The following is a 24,692-nucleotide window of genomic DNA, read 5'->3' as shown; positions in this document are numbered from 1 at the left end:
GATCCAAACCGCAGTCGTCTTCCAGTGAAATGTGGACATGGTGAAACATTGTGCTGTTCTTAATTCCAGCCTTGTCAATGGCAAATGGATTTTTCATTGAGCGTATTGGACTCAATGAGAAAATTGAAAAGTGTGGTGCAGAAGGGGAAATGTTGGACTAGAAACTGAGAAACCTTTATTTTTATCGTGTTTTTACTTTGGTAGATTTACTTCTTGCAGAAGCTGGTGTTAATGACAGAAGACCAGGACAGTGGTGGGTGTCAGTGTTGGCTCTGCCAGACTCACCATGTCAGCATGACCAAGTTTCATGTTTATTGACCAGTGATAATGTTTATGTGCTTCACAGTGGGACTGAGAGTTTGTAATTGTGGGGACCACATATGCTCCTACACATATATAAGCTGTTTGTTCACAGATATCCCAAATTAAAGGCTGCTGCTTTATGTTTAGATGACAGATGCTTTAGGTCTAGTTACGTTTTTGTTGGCCTTCACCTATTCAGTGTACAACACTGAGAGCATTGGTGAGTGCTGTTCTTTATTCTCTATCTGCAGGTCTTGCTAGGTTAGATATAAAAGATAGGTTAGTGTGACTAACCGTCGTGTAAATTACTGTTGTGTACATTTAGACTTTTAAGACCTGAGTCTGAGTCTGGGAATGGTCTGTGGATTCTCTACTTTGTTGAGCTGCAGAGGGAGCAAGCTTGCATCGTGCCTGATGACTACAACCAGAGCTAGTTGAGTGGATCCTCTGATATAATTAGAGCTTGGTTTTAGTTTTAATCACTTGCTATTTAAAGGTCCGGGAGAGGAGCTGATTTGCAAGTCCTCTCAAACTTTGCATAAGATTCAGGAAGGCCATTGAATGCACAGAAAGCAGGGCCATTAAAAAAGCAAAATGAGAGTATTGGCATGTGCATTTTAAAAACACACCTATAAATTTTCCATCCAACTTGTATTTGTTATTCTCCACAGTAGCTGTATAGCTGTGAGCTGCCCACTGAATGACTCTAGCGTCCTTGAACATTAAATTTTGTGTTGTAAATCATTTCAGAAAACGTTTTCTTATGGTGCTAGTGAATCTTTTTAATTATCCTGTCTCTACCCACCCTGTCTGATCTCAGCTGCAGAGCTTTTTAAATCTCTGTGAAGCGGTATGTTTTGTCCCTAGCTGCATTCCCATATTTTCACATATCCACTCACTGGTTTTGTTAATTTGGATGCAAACCTATCAGATTGGCCAGTTCTGGGAAACCGGAGGGGTAGAAATGCTCAGGGGTCCATGGGTCACAAAGCACTAGGCCTGGTTTGCCACAGACACGTTTATGAGTTTGGCTTTTCCAGTGCAACCAACCTCAGAAGACTGATCACTGCTCCTGCCCCCCTCAGCTTTGGGGCTCAATGGAGGCCAGGTCAACCACAGCTTCAGTCATGCCTGCTGGCTGGTTGGGCTGAGTGAGCTTGGAGGAATGAAGGTACCCATCCCTGCTCTTTTCTCATGGCACAACAGGAGTTCCTCTGTGGACTCTTCCTCTGCTGCAGCACCTTGTGAGGGGTGAGGGACAGCCCAGAGGCCTCCTCCAGCTGTACATCCTGCGCCCATCAATAGCAGCACTGGATAAGGGCGTTCATAAGCCAGTGCCACAGAAAATTGTCAGGAGTCGAGCACAGTTTGTGGATTTTCTATAAAACACTAATTATAGACTTTATTGCTGAGTGTCAAATCCATTTCCTCTCTTCTGGGAGCCATTCAATAAACTTTATGTTCTGAGGTAGAACAGAACTGCTGTAGTTTAATGCAGTGTTTTATGTATCTTCCCTGCACTCCGACACCTGATTTTTGCTAATAGCCCAGTGTGGATTTTCTTTTTCTTTTTAAATTATATTAATAGCCATGAAATACCCTGTGACCTGGCATTTCCCTCCAGAGGCTCGCTCTTTCTTCCTTGGGAAGAAAGTGATATTTCCAGGAGCAGTTGTCTGCACAGATTTGTTACTCAGATGGCCATAGGCTCCAGTGGGATCAGGCCAGGTGGCATCCCCACTGTACTGTCATGCCCATGCAAACTAAAGCGACAAGGGTGTGTTAGCATCACCCTTGCTCTGCCACCCCTGTGGAACACCGTGTCCCCCACCCTGACAGTGCTGAGGACCCTGTGGGACCCTGCATAGTCTTGACCTAGTGTTTCATTGTTGGTAAGCATTGCTCTTCAAGTCAGTGCTGGATGCTGAGGGCTGCTCCCATGAAGAGGGGCTAAGCAGAGGGTCTGCTGTATGCTGTGAGTACCCTGGGGTAAGGACATGCTCACTCCTTGCTGGGGCAAATGCTCTTTCAGTCTTGATCTTTTGTGAGGAAGGGACACCACAGCTTACATAGGGTCTGTAACTAAGCCTGGGGATGCAGGTTGCAGTTACACCATCTAAAGGCCTTGATCTGAGAAGCACTATTGAAGAAAAGAAATAGTGCAGAAAGTAAGATTTTCAAATGATTAGCATCTATGCTTATACTGCCTTCACAAAACCGTAGGACTTTGTTAGTGCAAGTTCTTGGTCATAAACCAGAGCAAACCGCTCCTGGAAATTAAAAACAAGCCTACCTAAAATGAAAACCCCATCCAAAAAATGAGCCCACAGAGAAACAAACTCAGAATTGAGGTTGTCACAGTGGTGGTCATTCAGCCTTTTTTAACTGACCCATTTCTACATTCATGATCTTCTGGCCATGGGTATATTTAAAAAAAAGGAAACATAAACTATCAGAAGAAATGAATACTTCTCAGCAGAGTTGAACTAAGATTATAAAACATTTTCCTTCCCCAAAGCAAAGGGGCTTAAAAAACTCTACTAGACAGCACTTTGAATATGGCACGCTATGATAGTCCATGGCAGGAGGAAGGTGTCTGGATGAAAACATCTTTTCTAGCTCGTACCTGCAATGGGAAGATTTTCAGAGGCTTTAAGAAGCCATTGATGCAGTAACTCCCATATGCAGTTTCAAAAATAATCATCTCCATACCACTTCAGGTAATACCCCCCACTGCCCCACGACAGGATTTAGGATGCACCATTGTCCTCTACTGAGCAAAGGAGCTGTGCACTTCTGGCAGTCACCCTTCAGGTCTACAGCCATTGGGTGAGCAATAGGATTTCTTTAGGGGGTGATAGTGGTGGTAACAGCAGCAGCAATTCCCAAAGAGTCAAACCAAAAGCTTTTTGAAATCAAGAGGAAGTTTTTTATTGACTTCACTGGATTCTGTACCAGGTCTGTAAGTGGGGGGTTTTGTTTTGACATTGCCTTAGAGAATTGGTTTCTTGATGGTGCAGCGTGGGATTGCAGGCTCTGCATCTTTTTGTTTTTTGTTTTTTTAAATTCAGAACAACTCTGCTTTTATTAGGCTTGTGTTATCTCTTATTTTGCTACAACCTTTTTTTGCATTTCATAAATATTAATTCCCCAGACAGTCTCTTTTGTTGAGTAGTTTTCATCTATCACAGGCTTTTCTGTTTTCCTTTCCTCTCTTGTCCCAGAGAGATGTCATCCTCTGCCATTAAAAGCAAGAGGTTCTCAAAGGAAGCTCTTCAGCCCGGAGATGTAGGAGCAGTATTTCTACTACGTATCATTTTTGTTTCCTTCTCTGTGTTCTTTCCCCTTCACTTTCTAATGCCAGAGCCAGGTTCTGATTTCACCTGCTTCCTTGGAGGGGGCTGTAATGCTTCAAAATCCTGTTCACCAGCTTTCCTCCTGTCATCCATGGGCAAACATTTTAGACCATTCATTCATCTTTGTACTGATGTCGAGGTACCACACTGCGTTACCAGATGCCATTCAAACCCAGAGAGGTGTTCCCAGGCTGCCTGTGGTTTTGTTACTAGTTTGTTATTTTTCATGGAATCACTCAAACTACTTGTTTTCCTTCATGTTTTCCTTTACCTTCTCTGCTGTGTTTATAGTTGATTTTAATGCAGGTCAGTTATGATGTGGTAGGCTGAAGCAAGCAGGCAGGGTACTTCATTTAAGCTATACCCATAACCAACTTCTTCATGCTACATCTCCAGATTGGACTGATTTGGCTTAATACTGTTCAGCTATTCTATATAAACTGTATGCTTCTCATGCTTCTCTTTCTTGCACTGAGCCCAATACTTTTACGGAAAACGAATGCTGCCTTTAACTTCTGTCCTGGGTTCAGCAGTAGCAGTAATTTTTCTCCTTCTTAGTAGCTGGTGCAGTGCTGTGTTTTTGACTGTCAGCCTGGGAACAGCGCTGATAACACCGATGTTTTCAGTTGTTGCTCAGTAATGTTTACTCTGACCAAGGACTTTGTGAGTCTCATGCTCTGCCAGGGAGGAGGGGAAGCTGGGAGGAAGCAGAGACAGGACACCTGACCCAAACTAACCAAAGAGGTATTCCATACCACAGCACGTCATGCCCACTGTATAAACTGGGGGCAGTTACCTGGAAGGGCGAGATCACTGCTCGCGTCAGGCTGGATATCAGTCAGTGGGTGGTGAGCGGTTGTATTCTCTTCCCTTGTTATTTCCCTTATCATTATTATAATTACTGGTGGTAGCAGTAGTGGTCTGTGTTATACCTTAGTTACTAGACTGCTCTTATCTCAGCCCATGGGAGTTACATTCTTTTGATTCTCCTCCCCATCCCTCCAGGAGTGGGGTAGGGAGTGAGAGAGCAACTGCGTGGCTGATTTTACGGCTGGGCTTAAACCACTACAACTTCTCACCATGACCTTTATAGATCCATGAACTTTAGGGTTTTTTCAGTAACAGGTTGATTTTCAGGGGTGCTGCAAACATGTATTATCAAATTAAGAAACAGCCCAACACATTTAACCCTCCTTTTTTGTACTTCAAGTGATTATTTTTAATTCTGGTACAACATCTTGGAATACACTGACTACACTGGACTTTGATGACTTTCCATTAGATCTCAGTGGCATATGAGATAGTTGTTTTGGTAAGCGGAAAACTGTGTGAGTTGCTGCAGTACATGCTATGCATTTTCACAACACACAGTGCCAAATGTCTGCTATTAATCTCTCATAGAGACACCAACTTGATATAGAAGTTACACCCAATATTGAATCTCACAAGTGTTGTTCAGGAAAGAAACAGCAAAGAGGGAAACATCTAAGTCTAAACCAAACACTGAATACCTGTGTTCTGCTGATAACAACATTCTTTACTGCCACAATTTCTCAACCTGATTTTTGAGACTCCAGTTTAATCCATTTACTTCATCTTTATGTAACTGGGAGGACCAGAAACTTCAGGGAGGGCAGATACTCAAGAAGATATTTTGTTCTTAAATTTTCCCAGAGAAGTACCAGGAACCAGGCTTGGAAAATGAACCCTGTCCCCCATCTGAAAATACAAGCAGAATCATAGAAAACTGAAAGTGCTGGTAGCATTGGGTTGCCTTGCTTTGGACCTGTCAGAGTTGCACTTGGGCAGGGAAGAGATGTTGGGAGAGGACAAGGTTCAGCTAGTGAAGATGGTATTAAACTGCAGAAACACTGCACCGGTTCTTTGTGGCTTGCTTCTCACATCTGGAAAGCAGGGATGATGCATTATGCTTTGAAGTTTACAGATGGAAAAAGACCAGATAAGTACTGAGTGTTATTTTTATCCCAAACCTCAGTCTGCAATAGGAGCTCCAGATGCAGCTTCAGGAGAATTATCCATCCTGCCAGCACCTGCAAATCCCTCTGCAGTTTATCTGAGGTTTATTTAGGAACCAGTATTTATTCCCATTGAGTGTGTACATCTGTTGCCTTCAGTCCCTAACAAGGCAGGTCATAGCTAAAATATGCCCATATTTTAGTGTATTCAGGACTTCACTACCTTGCCATAGGGAGCTGAGAGATCTCATAGTACTTCCAACAGGCTGTAATTTTAGGCTGTATTTGAGCTCTTAAGATTTGTGGATCAACTGTGATCAGTTGATCCACAGAAACTAAGTGGGGAGGGAAGGACAAGAAGGGCCCAATCCCATCTGCAATGTTGGGGCGGGTGAAGAGGGAACACAATGTATAATTAAGCTGACGTGTAGGCTCTGCAGAGCCTAGCTGGCTGTTCAGCAGCTCAGTTCTTCCCAGCTGATCTTGGCAAGTGTTTCCTCCTCCTGCAAATGGTGTAAGGGAACCTGTGGTTTATCTCTGCTCAGGTGGTCCTTCTCTCTCTGGAGCTGCAGACAAGGGAACATGAATCATTAAAGTGAAACAGGAGCAGATGTTCTGCATCAGGTTTAAACTGCTAGTGTTTGGTAGCTGCTTTATCTCAGCCTCCTAAGTACTATGTGTTTTGGAGCAGCCTCTTACTCATCCTGTTTAACATTCATGTCTTCCTTTGAAAATGTTTGCATCTACTCCCTCTGCTCCCAGCCCTCTATGGGTCTGAAAGTTCAACTTGAGTTCTAGCAGTACAGAGTGCAACTTGCAAAAGGGATGCTGGAGGGGTTAAATGGAGAGCAGCTGAGGAGAGTGAGGAGAGATCAGAGAGAAGCACAAGTGAAAAAGACTTTCAGGCAGAATAAGAGTTATGGGTAACCTTAAAATAAATGGATTGCTTTGGACCCTGTATTGCATTACCCAGGGGCTGAGAGAACACGGTGGTGTTAATAAGGCAAGTTATGGAACCTAGAGCAGTTCTGAAGACCACTGGGAAGACAGACTGAAGCTGGGGGCTTACCCTTCAACGTGCATAAAGAGAGGTGGTGGCAAGCTGGAAGAATGGAGCACCAAGGGAGATGGAGAAGTTGAATGAAATTACAGTTTGTTCCTGGAAGCAGTGAATCCCACATACTGCTTTCCCCTGTGAGCAAAGCTTATTTTTAAACAAACAAAGCCAGAGATAAAGTTAGGTTGTGAAGCAGGAATAGAAGGTCACTAAAAACAGTAGAAGTTGGGAAGAGGCTCTGTGAGACTTCGTGCTCTTTCTAGCTGGGGTACACAGCAGCTGGAAGATACACATGGGGATGGATTACAGGAATGGATGTAGGGTTGCAGACACCTGATCAAAAGCATTTTAAATGTGGTCCTTGCTAATGGACCTTTACATGTTGACCTGCTCCAGCTAGTATCCTAAATCCACAAGGGATTTAGAGACAAAAGGATAAGCAGACTTTCATGAAATCAGTTTTATATTTGAAATGCAGACCTAAAAGGGTTGTGAGCAGTTGGAGGCTGTTGTTAATCTCTAAGTCAGCTGTGCTTATGCATCTCGTAAAAGGCAGGATACATTCAAAGAGGAAAATCCACTGTTAATTATCAGCATATCCGTGGGAAGCATTTGTGCTGTGGAAGCCCCCCTCCTTGGGGTGAAGGGTAGGGTAGCACTTGGCAGCTCTCCCTGCCTTGCAAAAATGGATCCTGCAGCAGCAGCGCTGTGGGTTGGAGAGGAAAATGTTAACTCTTCATTCATGGATCCAGTGGGTGGAATTTACTGCATAGAGAATCTAAAATGACAGCTCTCTTAGCTGGAAACTGTATTTCAGGTTTACTTCTCATGTTAGGAATGTCCTTTCCTGCACTGTGCGAACTTGTCACTTTTTCCTGCTCCCAAATCCATTGTCAGCTGGAAACTTTGGAGAAGGGCAATCTCTGTTTAGTATGCTAAAACAGCATCACCTCCCAGCTTTTCTGGGGAGCCATTAGGTGCCTCTGCTGTCTTGACTGAAATCATCAGAGAGGTGACAGCAGTTCCAGTCACTGACTGGCTGTGGGCACCACAGGATGCTTCTCAGACCACACAACTAAGTAAGGTCAGCAACAGCGCATGCTTTCTCTCCACTGTGCTGCTGAATTTTTTCAGTCCTACCTACTTACATACGTGAATGGCTTTCAGTGCCTCAGTACTGCCTGGAAGGACCCATGCACCCTGCTCTGTGACCCCCATAAGCCAGTGTGCCATCTGGGTGCTTACCACTGGGATTTGGGCAGGGATGTGTATATGCTTATGTGTGCATATGTATATAGGGAGATGTATGCATTCCCACTCAGCTTACTAGCATTATTTGTTAATCAAAGAGAAAATATAAGCAGCTTATAAAAATAAAAAGCCCTGAGAACAGTAACAGGCTGGTCAGGATAGGCAAGCAGAAGCCAGTGGTAGTTGGAGGGGTTGATAGCCAAGCAGTCAGTTCACCCACAAGTACATTTCCAGGGCTGGAATACCAAGAAGTGGCACAATGTGCGTAGGCTGCCAGGCTCTACATTTTACCTGTGCTGAGGGGAAGCCGCCCATGCAGCGGCTTAAGGTGAAGCACATCTCTGTGCTGTGTGAGGAGCACTGGGGAAAGAGGAACAGCGTTGCCTCTGTGTGCAGGACACAGCCATCCTGTTCCCCGCTGCATCGGAGAGGGCACATTTCCATTGAGTGCATGTTCTTGGCTCCCATCTCCTGTGCAGCTGAATGCCTCGACTCACTCCTGACTCAGGCTGTGTCCCTTTGGGCCGGAGGTCTGCGGGTTGGCACCTCTCACCCCGCTGCTCAGGGAAAAGGGGATTTCTTCCCAATCTTTCAGTGCCCTCTCATTCACAAATGGCATGAGCGCCTGCCTAACGCCGCAGTCAGCTCATGGACAGCAAGGACCCACTTTGGGGGATTCTGCATGAGAGCAAGAGTAAGATGAAAACTCAGCTCTCCTGATCTTTGCTGGCATTGCTTGAGCTGCAGGTGGGATAAAGCGGATGACAAGGATATGAGAGCAGTGCAGAGGGAGCCAGCCCTTTCACCAGATAGAGACGGAACTCATGAGAGGCTGGCACACATTCAGCATCTATGAGAGGAGAGAGCAAGGAGACAGCACTTGGCTGCAGCCAGAGAAGGATCCCGAAAGCAGGAGCTCAGAGGAGCATTTTCTGCTTATTTTCTTTGGGAAGTTTAAAAAAGAATTAGAACATTTTAAAAAGGGAGGAAGAAAATATGATAAAAAAGATGATGTGCAGTTTCTGACAGGGTGTAGTTGAGGGAAGTTTCAAAAAAAAATGCTGCCATTTAAAAGAAACACGAAGATTTTGTTCTTCTGTTGTAAGTTTACATTTAGTATGCAGTCCCTAAATGGATCTGTTATTAGATGAGACAGAGAAGCCTTAGAAATCACAGTAAACACAGCTGTAGAGATGAGGAAAATCAACAAGACATCGTGCTAATAATTGTACCTTCCAGTTGTCTTAAGTTGCAGATGCAAATTACTTTTAACATTGCCCTCATGCTCCCACATAAAAAAGCTTAATGTAGCAATTCAGATACTTACAAGTACAACCAAGACACTTTTAGGTTTGACGGGATTTAAAGACGATTACCTGGGCATGTTTTCTGTTCTTTTATTGCTGTGCTGAGGTCTCCCCTGCTGCAACCCAGGGAGATGGGAAGTTTCCAGCAAGAGCCTGGTGGTCAGATCCTCAGAATGATGGATGTTACCGTCTTTGTAGAGCTTGCACAGTGGATGGAGCGTGCTGGTATTTGGAAAGAGGTGTTGGTGGCCAAGAGAGAGGGAAGCCTTATGTAGATGCTCTTTGCTTCCCAGAGAAGCCTGTGGTGGAGTCGTTCGTGGTCAGCTACTGGCAGTGGGTTTCTTTCAATGCACAAAGTCTGAAACACCCTTTTATTTTTTAACAAAATCAGAAAACACTGAAAAGCAAACAAATCCCTTTGCTGTGTACAGATCAGTCCTTTGCTTTATCTCTCTTTGGACCAATCCTGGCAGTGTTAGGGTTGAACCAAATGACTGCTGCTGGCTTGTTCAGAGCTGAGCATCCCTCAGGGTTGGTGTCATTGGTATTTATTTCAAGGCAGAAGAAATCAGATCTGGGAATCTATTGATGAAACAGGCTTTCCATGTTAACCCAGTATCTTACTTCTGTATTACTCCATTCTGAGGCAGGAAGCCTGTTGTAATAAAGATGATAAATGAGTGCTAACATTTTAATAGAAAAGGCCTTTTGTCTTTTTAAGCAGGGGGTCATCTTAGTTCTTTTTTGCACAGCAGCACAAAGGTGAAGAGTTTCTGCTTAGCTGTAATTAAGGCTGTGGAGAATGAGCAACCCTGGTTAGTCACCCTCTGTGAACATTAGTGAGCAGCACAGGACAAATGTGCCAGGGAAAGTTACCTTGGAACAGCAAGGTTTGGTCTGAACAAAATATAACCTCACCAAGGGAAAGTAAACAAAACTCAACGTTAATTTGTAATAGTTTAGTTGAGAAGAAGAAAATACATTATCCAAAGGGTTTAGATATTTTGCCAGTCTGTGTCCAGATTATTCAACTCCTTACAAGAAAAAGCAGAGTCCTACTGAGATAGGAGATGAAATCAGTTCTTGTTTGTGCGACCAAACTGCTGGGGGCATGAGATCAGCTCCCTGTTCCCATCTCCTCTGGACCTTTGCACCATCCAGTTACACAGTGAGTCTCATGGGGAGAGCTTACAGCAGGGTTAAATACTGCCAGGACTGATCACTCCTTTTTCCAGCGTCAAACCTTAAAACACCAGCACAGCATTTCTTGGTGGGGCCTGAGCCAGTATATGTAGCTAGTAGAAACAGCATTCACCTGAACTGCTCAGGGATGTCAGAATGGGACATCCCGCAGTGTCCCATACAAAGTGCCTGCCCTGATTGAGGGGGACAGGGACACAGCACAGCTGAACATGTAATTATGGGCTTCTCCTCTCCTTGAGCAGGTTGCTACAGCTTGTGAATTGTACGTAAAGAAACCAGCTATGCATCAACTAGCTTCTGGTTTTCCTATTTGGGTTTCAAAAGCTTTGGAGTAATATCAGTGCAGTGCATGCTGAGTTAAAAATTGGAAACGTATTACCCTGATTTAGCATGGGACTGAGTAAATTGTATTCAGTTAAAATAGCAGATATCCTACAGAGAAGAAAATAAGTATTTCTACTTGACTGTGTGACACCTAAGCTGCAACCCAGAGGTACAGGAGGAGGATTTGTGTTACTGAGAAATCCATTAACATCAGCTGCAGGTCAGAGCTGCCGAGGTGAGTGGGCCACATATGTGCCTCCCCCATGTCCTCTACCATGTCCTGTGCAGGGTTTCACAGGGTGTCTGTCGTGGAGCTCCTGTCTGCTCTCTGCCCAAGACGTAGTTTAATGTTGTTGCCTTTTCCTGAGGGAGGTTTTGTTCAAAGAACCACCTAGCCTCTGCCTGTGTGGCTCTGCAGCATTTGCTGAAAGCCTTGCTCCTGAAGCATGTGAAATACCTAGGTTTGCAACAGTGAGCTTAGCTTCCAGAAGCCGCCATCCCAGGTTTGTGAAGCTTGAAGGACCTGCCTGCCTGCATGGTAAGATCATTTGGGTCCCTCTGACACATTCTTGGGCAGGGGAAGGTTCCCAGTACTGGAGATTCCTCACCCTATTTCAGTACAGGCATATACTTTCTGCTGGGATTTTTCCTACACCTAAGCTGAGTCTCTCTTTTTTAGCTTTATTTTTACTTGTCCTAACCACAGTGAGTCCAGACAGTAGGTTATTCCCTTCCTCCTTGTGGAATTTCTTATGTATTTTTGTATTTACGTATCTACTTCATCCTCTTTCCTCCTTCCACCCAGTATATCTCATCCCTACTACCAGAACTTCATGCAACAGGGAAATAAATGTCAGTTTTTCCATTGTCTCCTAGATGCCAGCTACGTTAAAATGCAGTTTCTTACTCTGTTTTTTAAGGGCTACTCCCAGCTCCACCCTGGCTGACTCCATGCATCCACAGCCCAGTGCTCCTCCTGGTGCACCATTTGCAGATGTCCACGGCATGCCTTTTCCTAACGAGCTCTCAAACCTGTCCTTGAAAACCTCATCTACAGCTCCCATAGTAAACACGTAATAGTAGAGGACAGCAGCTACAGGTCACTCCCTTGGCTTTGAGCTTCCCGACACATGTGCTTGTCACCAGGCTTGGGTTTCCCAGTCTGTGATTCATCTATGTCTTGACTGCAGCCTGGGAGTCATGAGATAAATAGCATAAGTCCTTTTGATAGTCCATGGTGACTTGTAGGCAGTTCTGCATGCCCAGTCCTTTCCCAAACCCATTAATATGATTAAGTCCATCAAAGGTGATGATAGGTGGGAGCTCCTAAGGACTACTTGAGGCAGCTTTGCGTGGCCAGTGATTGCAGTGTAGAGGTGAATGCACCATGCTTGTGGACCAGGAAGGGTTAGAAAGACCATGGTTGTGTCCCCATGTGTTACAGGTTACGTGGACCGGTGCAGAGAGTGTGTGCTAACCTCCAGCATGTGTGCTATCAGCAGCCATGTGTTGGAGGGAAAAAGCCAGAATTTTTTCATCTTAAAATTAAATTCAGAGGATAGCCAGACCTTTCAGCTTTTTAATACGGGCAGTGATTTATGGCTGTGCTTAAAGCATGAGCCAGGATTGGACAAATTCATCATGCTCCATCCTTTTCTGTCAGTGTGGTGATGCAGGGCAGTCACACTCCTGGCAGCAGAGCCTTCACCATGGGCAGGCAGCACAGCTCCATCACCATGGCAAGCTGAGGTCCCAGCCCAGGGTTTTGTCTGCTTCTTTTTGCTGTAAGGAAGAAAAAAAGGGATTGGCCATCTGCTGAATTCCCCTTCTCCTCCTCCCTTCCAACAGCCGGCATCAGCTGCTGGAAAGATGATGCAAAGTGTTCTTTGTACGTGCAACACAAGGCTCCAAACTTGCCTTCTATAAATTACATCACAAGAAACCCACTGACATGAAGAAGTTTTTGCTTTAATTATTCCCAGCTCGAGGCTCCTCTGGCCTTCCTGATGATTTTCTTACCCTTCGAGTGCATTGCACTTGAACTTGGTCACTTTGATTTTGCCTGGCCCTGTAAGATGACCCCAAGCTTCAGAACAGGAACATGTGCAGCAGTATGTCTTTGACCTCCTGTATGGCCAGGCCAAAGGTCTTTCTGCCTGATCTTTCAGCCTCTCCATCTCCTTGTTCAGAGGAGACATTTAACCCCAAAGCCTATATATTGTGTGAGCACTGACACCGAATAGTTTCTAGCAGGAAGAATGGGAATGGACAGGCTTTCAAAGGTGTTTAGGATTATACAGGAGAAGGTGGCATTTAGAAGGGGGCTTGCTCTTTTCTTCCTGAATCCATATCTTATTGTGTGTTGGAGTCTTAGGCTAATTAAAAGGCTGGATTTAACATACAGCTGGTGTCACTTTGTGTCAGGCTGTGATGTTTCAAGGAGATTTTTGCATCGTTTCAGCTCACTGGTACTTTACTTTCTCTCCAAGACAAAAAGGCCAGTATTTAATGGCCTAGTTGTGAAGTTTTCCCAGGAAAGGATCAGCGTCTGCGGCTGGCTGTTTGTGTGTCTGCTGCCGTATTTTGACTGGTTTAGTGTTGTGTCTTTTCTAGCACCCAAATCGTGTATCTGGACCAAGAAGTGTAAACATCAAAGTTGATGCAGATTTGGGGTGTGACGTTATTCAAATAATTGTAGCCTCTGGACCCAAAGTAATGCAACTATTGAATTATTTCACCTTTCCCTTCTCCATGCATGCACATGGATGCACGTGGATGAAGTTGAGGATGTGCTTAGGAAGAAAAAAGAAGGAAATGCATGAAACAATTTAGGATTTGTGACAGTACAGTGCTAGCAGCTACTGTGTATGACTGACTGACTCTCTACAGCCTTGATCATCCTTTTCTTAGCCCTGGTGCATTCTGTACAGTGGAAACTGAAAATGGTATGATTATCTTGGGTTGCTATACAGAGAACTGAAAAATGCATATTCAGCCTTCTCTTCTCTGTGGGGCAGTAAGTTCAGTGCCTGAAATGGAGAAAAGAAAGCATCTTTGTAGTATTTCAAGAGTTCCCTTCAGAGGATAATAATTTGTCTCTAAAATGTTCTTGCTTAGTAAAAATGCTCCTAAGTTAATATTAGTTTTATTATCTTCTCTTATCCAGCCACTCTGTAGAGACATTTTCATAGCAGATTTGTATTCCAGTTTTTCTGTCTGTAAGTTGTCAAGGAAGATGTTAAGCATTTCCATCCCCAGTACACATGATGTGCTTTCTAGTCTGCCTTATTGGATTCTGAGCAAATATTAATTGAAGTTTTGATGGGGTTCTCTTTAAGTGCTGGAGATTTTTGAAGAAGTTAAGTCAAGAATAAGATGCTATGAAATGTGAAACAAACAAAGTATGAAACACTGCAAAGCTATTACTTAAAAAAATGTGTGCAGTCCAGGTCAGTTTAATAAAATCCCTTTATCTAAAATTCAGTTCCTTTAGATCTGGTGTTTTGATTCACATAGCTGGTTCACATTGTCTGACTGTCATCTGCAGAAATCTGCAGAGTGATAATTATTTGTGATGATTTGAGAAATGCTTATGCTTGGACTGTCAAGAATGAAAAATTGCTAGTTCCCCTTTATTGTAAAATGCTGAATGTTTTTAGGAAAGCCTAGGATTTGGTCTATAGAATAGATATGCACTAAATAGGGTAGTTATGGATACGAATTGTAAAAGCCAAGTATTACAGTAGTCTAAAATATGCTTGTAATTTTAAGGCTGTCCATCAAAGTTGCAAGAATCTTATTCACGCTTTTTATGTGAAATCAGGATTGGAAACGTGCTTGTGTATAACCTTATACTCAAAAACACCCCTCAAACCTTAAGCATTTGGGAAAATATAAATAATACTGAGAAACGTTTTGCATACTGAATAGCAAACACCTCCTAGAACTCAGATGGTGTGGTTGATGGGCTGGGGGAAGGATAGATCGGAATACCTGAGAGATTTTAGTTAACTGAAATACTAGTTTCTCTCTATGCCACATAACTAGGACTGTTAGTGCCACCTATAGTTAGTCTGTCTGACACTTTTAACTTTAAGACCTTGTTTTCAATGGATTAGGAGCCTGCTGCCTTCTAAACAAATACTGTTAGGAAGAATTTGGTGGAGACGAGCTGTGGTTTATGCTGAGCTTAACAGTGCTACTGGATACACCGAGCTGGGTGTTCAGCAAGGATGCAGCTGATTTTAATTGATAGCTGCTTGGACCACAGATAAGGGGAAAACCACTGCAGCTTACATAGTTCTAGCTTAGAACAGAAGCTGAACCTCCAACACAAGTGCAACTGAAGAATTAAAGGCAGATACAAAGTCTTTGTTAATGCAAACTGAAGAGAAAAAATAATTTAACAGAGCATGAGACTGCAAACCCATTCACAATATTTATTCTCCTTACTCCACAGTCCACCAGTTTGCTAAATTTTGCATTATTTTGCCATGCCCAAATGTCGTGTTATCACTCCCAGCATAGGTTGATTGTGAGCCTGGTCACAGTAATGTGCAGAACTAGCAGCAGCTGCAGGCAGCACAATAGAAATAAATAAAACCCTGCCTTACAAGTGTGGCAGATGCTTCTTTGCACACTAATTTTTTGTAGAGAGACAAAATATAATTAATGGAGTTTTTTGAATGACACTTAGATATTTCCATCCTTCTATTAAAAAAGTGCTTTCACGGCAGGTACCTGTGAACTGGATTGATCCCTGCTCCTAGTTTGTAGTACATTAGTATATTAAGAAAAAGAACCCTAAACCATTAATTAAAAATGTCCTCTTTTTAAGTCTGAACTTGCTGTTTGGCCAACAAGCTTGCAAAGTCCCTCAAAGATTATTTTATCCTGCTGTGCCTAAGTAACCAGAGGAAAATGACCATTTCATTACTGTGATTTACCTGGAATAACCTGTGCATGTCGTGGGTTGATGACTGTCAGCTGGTCAGCATATATATATATGTTTCTGGTTAGTATATTCTCAAGACCACTGTGCTCAAAGCCCCCTCCCCGTACTCTACAGAAGACATCCACACAATCAGAATATACTAGATGTAGCTTTCCTCCCTCGTTGTTAGTTCGGGACTGATGGACATGAGAAGCTTCTGGGATCAGTGTCCCCAGACTGCTTTTTTTTTCACTCCTTTAGATGTCTCTGTGCTTCAGAGTCTCCTGCTGTTCATGTTGCCTCCCTGTTCAACTCAGTGGCTGCATCAGAAAAGGAAGAAAGAATTTTGATCTTTACGTGCCCTTATTCTCTGTCCCCCTTTACAACTTCTGCAGGAAAATAAAAACCTGTGATCAAGTGCATCTATGGTGTTGTCAGTCCTTTCAGGGAAGAGCAGATTCTTTTATGAGATGTCTTTCTTTAATGCCCAGCTGAAGTCCAAACTGAGCTGTCACAGGACAGATCCAACATTGGCTTTATCACCATCCCCATGCTGCTCTCAGAGTAACCTGCACACGTGCTTGAAAGTGTCCTTTTCCAAAGTGGGGTGGATTGAGGCCACAACTTATTGTGACTTCTTGAACTGAGGGGTCAGCAGGGACCTCTGCTAATGAGCATAGATGCAGCAGCTGCGTTGTCACATCTCTGCTGTAGCCACATCACTAACAGCTTTGGGGGAAGAGTACATAGTCCTAATTGTTTGAACTGCCCTTTGCCATGGGTTTAAGATATCTGTCCCTTGGATCTTATCTCTGTGGCTGCTTCAATCTGTAGGGTGTATTTTCCTCATTAGTTGCGAGCACAGTTTCAGTGTCTAAGCAGACCTCTAGTTTAAATGAATGTAGTCTCAGTCTCTTGTAATCCTACTCTTTTCCCAGTTCCCTTCACCAGCTTTAGGAATAAAATTACTATGTGACTTAAAAGCCTTGCTTGTAACTCAAAATAGGGGGGAACCATCTTAGCATCAGATAACTCAATATATAATTTCAAAATACCAATTGAAAAATGCTGTTATGCCTGAGTGTCTTTCATATCACCCACTCCTTCAGTGAGAGCCCGCAGGACTCTTTGCTTCTCTGGAGGAAGCAGGTGGGTCAGCTCTTCCATTGGGTGTATTACTCAGCTGCAGAAGAAAACAGGTTTTGGTACAGTTGGCATCATTCTAGGTCAGTCATTAAACTGGCCTTTTTCTTTCAATAAGCTGAAGGTAATAGGAATAAAAAAAAATGGAAGCAGAGCTTTCAAAATTGTGTTTCATCCATGGTCCTTCACCCATCAGCCATGCCAAATGGTACTGTAGTTTATGAGAACAGGGCGATACACTTTTAGTATTACATTGATATTTAATACGTGTTCTGTGTGCCACCAGGCGGGTCACAGCATGTGCGGAGATGAATCAGTGTTGTTGTATACTTAGTAAATGTAGCTGACCAAACTTGTGTGCCATTTCCTCATACTCCTTCAATTTTGAAAAGAGTGGGGGACAAGTAGCACTTCAAAATGCCCAAGTATCATCTTTTAAATGAATTTAATGTAGTGCAATCTCATTTGCAATTGCAAATACTAAGGCTGCATTTTTCCCCTCTACTCCAAAGTCCTGAAAATCTCATTAATGTTAATGTATGGGGAAGAAGTGCTTAGCCTATTGATGTAGGAATGAAATCAGGAGCAAAGCACAGCTCTATGAAGATTCATCTGAAGATTAGGGTCTGAAGCTGCCATTAGATTATCAAATTTAACCTTCTTTCTAATACAGGCCATAGAATCTCATCCACTTAATTCTGTATTTATCCCAAGAACAGTACCAGAGAAGTGAATACAGTGCATTAGCATATTGTAATGTAGCAGTATATTCAGACATTTCTTCTTTTTTAATTCTAAAACCAGAGACACACAGCAGTACTGTGCTATATGATAAGGATAAAAATAAGGTCTGCAGGAGGAGAGATTTCAGCATTTTATCTGTCTGCAGAGGAGAATTTGTCCAAATGCTTCATTGCAGGGTCGGGTGATTCATGTTAACTTGACTAGAAGGTATCAGATAAACACTTTCAGAAGACTCAGCATACAAAGAAGGCCTCTTTGCTTATCAGATAGGAAGGTCAGTGCTTGCCTTAATACTTGGCTTTAAAGCTAAACTAATTATTGAGCATAAGGCTCTTTGAAATCCACAGGGAAGTGGTGTTAAGTAAGTGTAAATAAAATTACCAAAACCTTCCCCCTGTTGCTTTGATGCAGTTTATTAGAAATATGTAAAAGTGTGTTTGTAGCAATGAGGATAGGGCTGCATAGCAAAACACTCTGCCATGCAGAAACACTTCAGGTGGCTCTGGATAACCAAACACAGGAGCCCTGTGTCCTTTGCTTGAGCTAATATTCTTCATTTCCCAAAGGAGCTCATTACCTGCCTTAGCAGAAGCTCTTGCTGTTGTTGCTGGACACAGTGTGGACAGGAGGTGAGAGAGTCGCCATCTCTGTGCAGCTGCTGTTTAGGTCCCCCCTCCAAGACAGATTACAACCTCTCTAAAGCATCCAGTAGCAGTAATAGCAGAAAGTTAGGGTGCTATTAAAAAAACAATAAAGGGCTATGGGTGAATGTGGTGCTGTGTATGTTAGAAGGCCACATACACTTTCTTTCTCTGTCAATATGGCTTTAACAGAGAAGTAAAATTATAGTTAATGTTCTCCTTGGTTCTCAAGAAATCACATCTGAGTGAATGTTCCCCTTGTCGAGTAGCAGGAATATCCATGGCCTTCATTTCTTCTACCAAGGTCATAGTCAAGAAGCAAGCAATGACTAGCATAAAAGACATCAGCAAGAAGAGCACACACTATTTTCATTTTGACAAGTTTTCCAATTCTGGTGTCTTCATACCTCAGCAGCAAAAGGGGAGGCCAGGTCCAGCACTGCTGTAGCCTTGTGATGGATTGCAGAGTGGAGGGAAGGTGTGTTTTCCTGGACTATGAAAAGCAGTGACCACATGTCAGGATGAGGGTGCTGTAAATACACTTCCCACCAGGCTGTGTGAGCACTTATGCTCCTTTTGTGTTGGCTTCAGCGCAAAGCCATGGACACTCTGTAAACAGCATTTAAGCAGCACTCATCAAGAAGTTTGGAGACAAAAAGAGTTTGTCTTAGAGCATAGGAACAATGTTTTTAGCCACAAAATGTACTGTTCTATACAGGCAGTAACCTACTTTTCTATGAATTTGCATAATAAGCAGAAAGGCAGTAAGAGTTTCCCAGACACGACTCACTGGCACCTGTGCTTCCTTTGCAGTTGTCCAACACAGCAATTCTTCATCAGATTAGACGAGACCAAGTGACAGACACATGCCGAGCAAACAGTGTGTCTAGCAGGAAGCGCCGCGTGCTGACGCCCAATGACCTCAAACATCTGGTCGTGGATGAGGATCATGAAATGATCTATTGCTATGTTCCCAAAGTGGCCTGCACAAACTGGAAGAGAGTCATGATGGTTTTGACGGGAAGAGGCAAGTACAGCGATCCAATGGAAATCCCAGCCAATGAAGCCCACGTGTCTTCAAACCTGAAGACCCTCAACCAGTACAGCATCCCAGAGATCAACCACCGCTTGAAAAACTACATGAAGTTCCTCTTTGTCCGCGAGCCTTTCGAGAGACTGGTGTCAGCCTACAGGAACAAGTTCACCCAGAAGTACAACACCTCCTTCCACAAGCGCTACGGCACCAAAATCGTGAGGCGCCAGAGGAAAAACGCAACCCAGGAAGCTCTGCGTAAAGGCGACGACGTGAAATTCGAAGAGTTTGTGGCGTATCTCATCGACCCTCACACCCAAAGAGAAGAGCCCTTCAATGAGCACTGGCAGACTGTGTACTCCCTCTGCCACCCTTGCCACATCCACTACGACCTCATAGGAAAATATGAAACGCTGGAAGAGGATTCCAATTACATCCTCCAGCTGGCAGGAGTAGGCAGCTACCTGAAGTTCCCCACCTATGCAAAGTCTACGAGAACTACTGACGAAATGACCACAGAGTTCTTCCAGAACATCAGCTCTGAGCACCAAACGCAGCTCTATGAAGTCTACAAACTTGATTTTTTAATGTTCAATTACTCAGTGCCAAGCTACCTGAAATTGGAATGAGGGATGGGTTGGGGGGAGAGAGGGGAGAGAAAGCCTGTTTTATTTAAGATTTTTATTTGTCATAATAAATATGGAGAATGGGTTATTTTGTAAATTAATATTTTCTTTTTTTTTGTTTGTTTTTGAATGATGCTGCGAGCAGCACAGTCAAAATTATTTAAATCAATTGTAAGAAAGGACAGCTCTCTTTGCAGGGTAACAGGATTGTGACGATCTAGCTGTAGAAATGAATAATACTGCTACACTGTTTAAAAACCAAGATGCTAATTGTGTTCTGGTGAATTTCATTGATCTTGCATTCCTCCAATTCTAATTAATGTTATTTATACTTATTTAAAACGTGGTCTCTTGGTAGGTGTCACTTCAGCAGCAGAGATAACGTGGACAATAGGAGACTGGTTTTGTGCTTTCCTTAGTTGAGCTTGTCTCTGGGTAATAATATTCTTCCATTAGCTATTGATGCAAGTAAGTACAGAAGTGGTTCTTGATACTAAACACTTTGAGAAGAGTGGTGAAAACAATCTCTTCAGAAAGTGATACTGCACTCAGGCATACTAAAAAAATTCCTTCTAGCTGTGAAAAGGAAAAGTAAAACAGATTTTGATAGATACACGATATCTAAAACCCGTAACTGAAATAAATGTGAATGTATTCGTTGGGAAGAGAAACTATGAACCTTTTATAAGTCTGGACTTAATGAGTTTATCAAGAATATGACCAGTCCTGTTTTCTCTTAATTTGAAGCCTGCCAGCCCAAATTATTACAGATTTGCAGAAAAAAAACCCCAGCGTTTTGAGAGTCACTGCAGATATTTTTGAATGCCCAAAGCAATTGGTATTGATTTAATTCATATCCAGGATGGGGCTGTGGGAAGCTTAGTCCTATGCAAGTCATGCCCAACTGATCTTAAGATGGACAACCAAAATTGGTTCAGGACAACCTATTGGTTCACCAGTTACAATGTGTTGCTCTAGAGGATATGGGCATCTAATCTGAAAAGTCAGAAAGTCATCTTTGTGTTGATCTCTAAACATGCAAGGCAATAAAAAAGGTCTCATCTTCCTACATGCTGGTTTCATGGCTTTTCCATGGGGGAAGAGGGTGTCTTCTTTTTTTAGTTGATGCCTAAATACTATTGTCAGGGATGTTTATAATTTCCAGTGGGTTAGTATTTCATCTAAGTCAGTTCTAGTATGAGCCCATAACCTTTTACTTAAGGTGAATGTCTCAATAGCAGTTTGTTGGGATTGGGCAGATTGTACCAGGCATAGTTTACTGAGCAATTGTTTTGGGCAAGCAAGTAGTAATCTATTCATGGGAAATAAATAATGAAAAATGAGATTTCAGTGTGGATCTGTAAGCAAGCTGGTGCGCAGAAGTACAGGTTTCTCCAGGTGTTTGATGCAGGTGAGGTGTACGGCCAAGGTGACCTGCCTGGGGAATGGTCTAGCCACCCCGAGCTGTGCCATCCTTGGGTGACAGCGTCTGAATTCAGCTCATGGGCAAAAAAGAGGTGGAGACTTCAATCAAGACAATTGTGGGAATCTAACATCAGTTTTAAAGTTGACTGATGGTTAAAATGGGGTTTTAATTTGCCTGCTTGTCAATCTTATGATCAAACCGCAACCCCTCCCAAAAATTAGTGAAGCTTTAAATAAACCCAGCTGAAGGCAGAGCTGTTCTAACAGTATCAGAGCCAGATCCTGAAAATGGTGTATCGTGCAATAGCCAGTAATATCCACTGAATTACATTAGTCTCCAGGACACATACGTGGTTAAAGAAGAAAAATAGGTTCCATCTTATTTTATAAAAACAAGCCGCTGAATAAATCTCAGTGAAGAACAAATTAACATAACAAACAGCAGCTGAAGTCCTTTTGCGATTGGATTTGGTCTTAGTCATGATTCAGATCCTTTCTTTTCTTTTATCATACCCTACAAATAAATCTCTCATCCATTCTGGAACAGCCACAGTTTTCATAACCCAGGTCCTATTTATAACCCGGAGCACTGACCCAGTGGCTAGTGAAGAGCTGGCTGGCTGTGCCTGACAGCTCTGAACTCCTGAGCGGCTGCTGACGCTGGCAGGCTGGTGTTCTACTTGAAAGCAGTTTTGCCTCATTTAGAGTACACGGAGCTGTTGCAAGTGCCTATCACAGTGTGCCCTGGCTTTCTGTTGTTTGTAGTTCAATAGTTGTTATGTTTGTTTAAGAAAAAACACCCTGTCTGAGGGTAGATCTCCCTCTTCCCCTCCCTCACAGTATTTCCTGCAAGCTGTTTGTGTGCTTGTTTGGTCCTGTATCCGACAGTGTTCATATTTTGGTCTGATTTTCTCTTCACTTTTAGCTGTTAATCAATCCAATAGAATGTGATGTGAATTTTTTCATTTAAGAAAGAAGTTGATGCAGAAACTAAATATTTTTTAAATGGAGTGTGCTTCCCCCTTTCTTTTCTACTTCACTCTGGCATCGCCATGGTTTTATCTATTCTAAAATACTCTTTTTAGTTTCATTGCTTTTGAGAAACAAAAACACTACCTGACAGCTATTACAGAAAAGCTTTAGGTGAAAAACGTGTTCAGGAGATCTAAGGGGTGAGCACTGCTCCAGCTGGGATTTTTAGCAGCAGCTTTGGGTTTGACTACCCAAGTTCTGCCTCTCCATAGAGGGCCACCCTATGGGCGGATGCTCAGCACTGACATAGCTTTTATGTGGACTTAAGTAAGTACTTAAAAGTCACTTGCTTTTTAAAAACCAGATCCCAAACTACTACAAACCATCCATTTGGTGTGCTACATCTATTTTGGGGTGCTGTGAATGCGCTGCAGTTCTGTGTTTAAAATGAACAGCTGATGTGCTGGATGTGATCACATCCTGCGCAGTGAGCATGAAGCCCTCACCAGCTCAGAGGAGGACCACAGATGTTAAGGAATAGCCTGGTTTTGGTCAGCTGGGTGTGTTGTTTTGTCTAAGCCAAAAAAAATCTCTCTTTCACCACAGCCACACAGGAGGATGTTCAGGGTCGAGCCTCCTTATCTCAGTGAGCTGGTGGCCACCACCTGCAGTGCAGGGGTAGCCGGGGAACCAGGTTGGTGTTACCCCAACCTCTTCACTGGGTTTGTTAGCTGGAGGACAGTGGGCTGCTCCCGAGCTCTGTCTCCCTCCCAAGTTCATTTCTGCTGTGGCCACAAACAGGCAAAGCTGCAGCCACAGCAAAATGTGAAGTACAGATGTACCCGTGGGACTGTGAGGTCCGCCTGGGGAGCTCCTGTTTTAGAAGGATGTGTGTTAGTTATGGTGAAGCAATGGTGAGCACAGAGGACCCAGTGGGGAAGGTCTCTATGTCCCTCAAAGCCACTGGGCTGGAGGAGCAGCAATCCCCGCATCTGAGTATCCGATGCCTCCATGTCATCCCAGCAGTGCCTATGGCTCCTTACCCAGCACAATGCCCACAGCTGAGGGCTCTTTCTCCCAAGATGGCCCCAAGCACCTTAACCTGGAGCCCGGGCTGGATTTAGCTCATCTGAACATGATGGTGACTCTTGGCCTGTACAAGGTCCCCCCAAACCTGACTTGGTCCATGCGTTAGCCTCTTTGTAAACCATGTCCATTATGATCACAGAAACGTGCAAACTGCCTGGACCATGCGCTGTGTAAGACAAGTGAAATAAATAATCCACAAGCAGAACTGCTTTTAGAATTAAGTTGACCCCAGATGTTTTAGGATTTCACTGTAGTCTGCTGCACTTTTCAGGTACAAAAAGGGACTGTCCTTACTATTACTCTTGTTACAGAGAGTGTTATTTTCTTACATGCATGCACAATACAATGTGTACGAATAATTTAACATCGATGTGGGGTTGGATTTTTTTTTTTAACCTATTTGTATGCAGTAGAAGGCTTGTTGTAGAAAAGTATCTCCTCATACCTAAATATACTGTTAATAAAGAGAAAAAGCTAAATTATACATTGCCAACACAAGTGTGGACTGCTCATGAATCCTTCCTTAAAAAAAGCCATTCAAGCCTGATTATTTTTCTAAGTAACTTCAATTAAATTGAAGAAAGAAAGTTTGTCTCTGTGTGCTTTATTTCTGGCTCATGTTTTCAGGGTGGGCTTTCAGGGTGGGATATTTAGAATCATAGAATAGTTAGGGTTGGAAAGGACCTTAAGATCATCAAGTTCCAACACCCCTGCCATGGGCAGGGACACCTCACACTAAACCATATCACCCAAGGCCTCATCCAACCTGGCCTTGAACACTGCCAGGGATGGAGCATTCACAACCTCCCTGGGCAACCTATTCCAGTGCCTCACCACCCTAAAAGGAAAGAATTTCCTCCTTATATCCAATCTAAACTTCCCCTGTTTAAGTTTTAACCCATTACCCCTTGTCCTATCACTACAGTCCCTAATGAAGAGTCCCTCCCCAGCATCCCTATAGGCCCCCTTCAGATACTGGAAGGCTGCTATGAGGTCTCCATGCAGCCTTCTCTTCTCCAGGCTGAACAGCCCCAGCTTTCTCAGCCTGTCTTCATACGGGAGGTGCTGCAGTCCCCTGATCATCCTCGTGGCCCTCCTCTGGACATGTTCCAACAGTTCCATGTCCTTTTTATGTTGAGGACACCAGAACTGCACACAATACTCCAGGTGAGGTCTCACAAGAACAGAGGGGCAGGATCACCTCCTTCGACCTGCTGGTCACGCTCCTTTTGATGCAGCCCAGGATACGGTTGGCTTTCTGGGCTGCAAGCGCACACTGAAGCCGGCTCATGCTCATTTTCTCATCATC

At 43.4% G+C, this 24,692-nt stretch overlaps 1 protein-coding gene across 2 annotated transcripts in view; it reads left to right on the top strand.

Annotated features, from left to right (window-relative positions):
* The window catches only part of CHST11 (carbohydrate sulfotransferase 11), a 166,985-nt gene extending 143,012 nt beyond the window's left edge, over positions 1 to 23,973 (top strand). For both annotated transcript variants that reach the window (XM_061371862.1, XM_061371863.1), the window contains exon 3: positions 19,052 to 23,973. In XM_061371862.1, the coding sequence (XP_061227846.1) occupies positions 19,052 to 19,900 (849 nt within the window). In that variant the 3' untranslated portion in view covers positions 19,901 to 23,973. The remainder of the gene's footprint in view (positions 1 to 19,051) is intronic.
* The last annotated feature ends 719 nt before the right edge of the window (positions 23,974 to 24,692 follow it).

The sequence above is a fragment of the Neopsephotus bourkii genome, unplaced genomic scaffold (assembly GCF_033783945.1).
Source record: "Neopsephotus bourkii isolate Nb327-2 ecotype Australia unplaced genomic scaffold, CSIRO-AGI_Nbou_v1 NB_1589, whole genome shotgun sequence".
Classification (NCBI taxonomy): domain Eukaryota; kingdom Metazoa; phylum Chordata; class Aves; order Psittaciformes; family Psittacidae; genus Neopsephotus; species Neopsephotus bourkii.
Note: the sequence above shows the minus strand (reverse complement) of the source record. Positions and strands in the feature narration are given on the sequence as shown.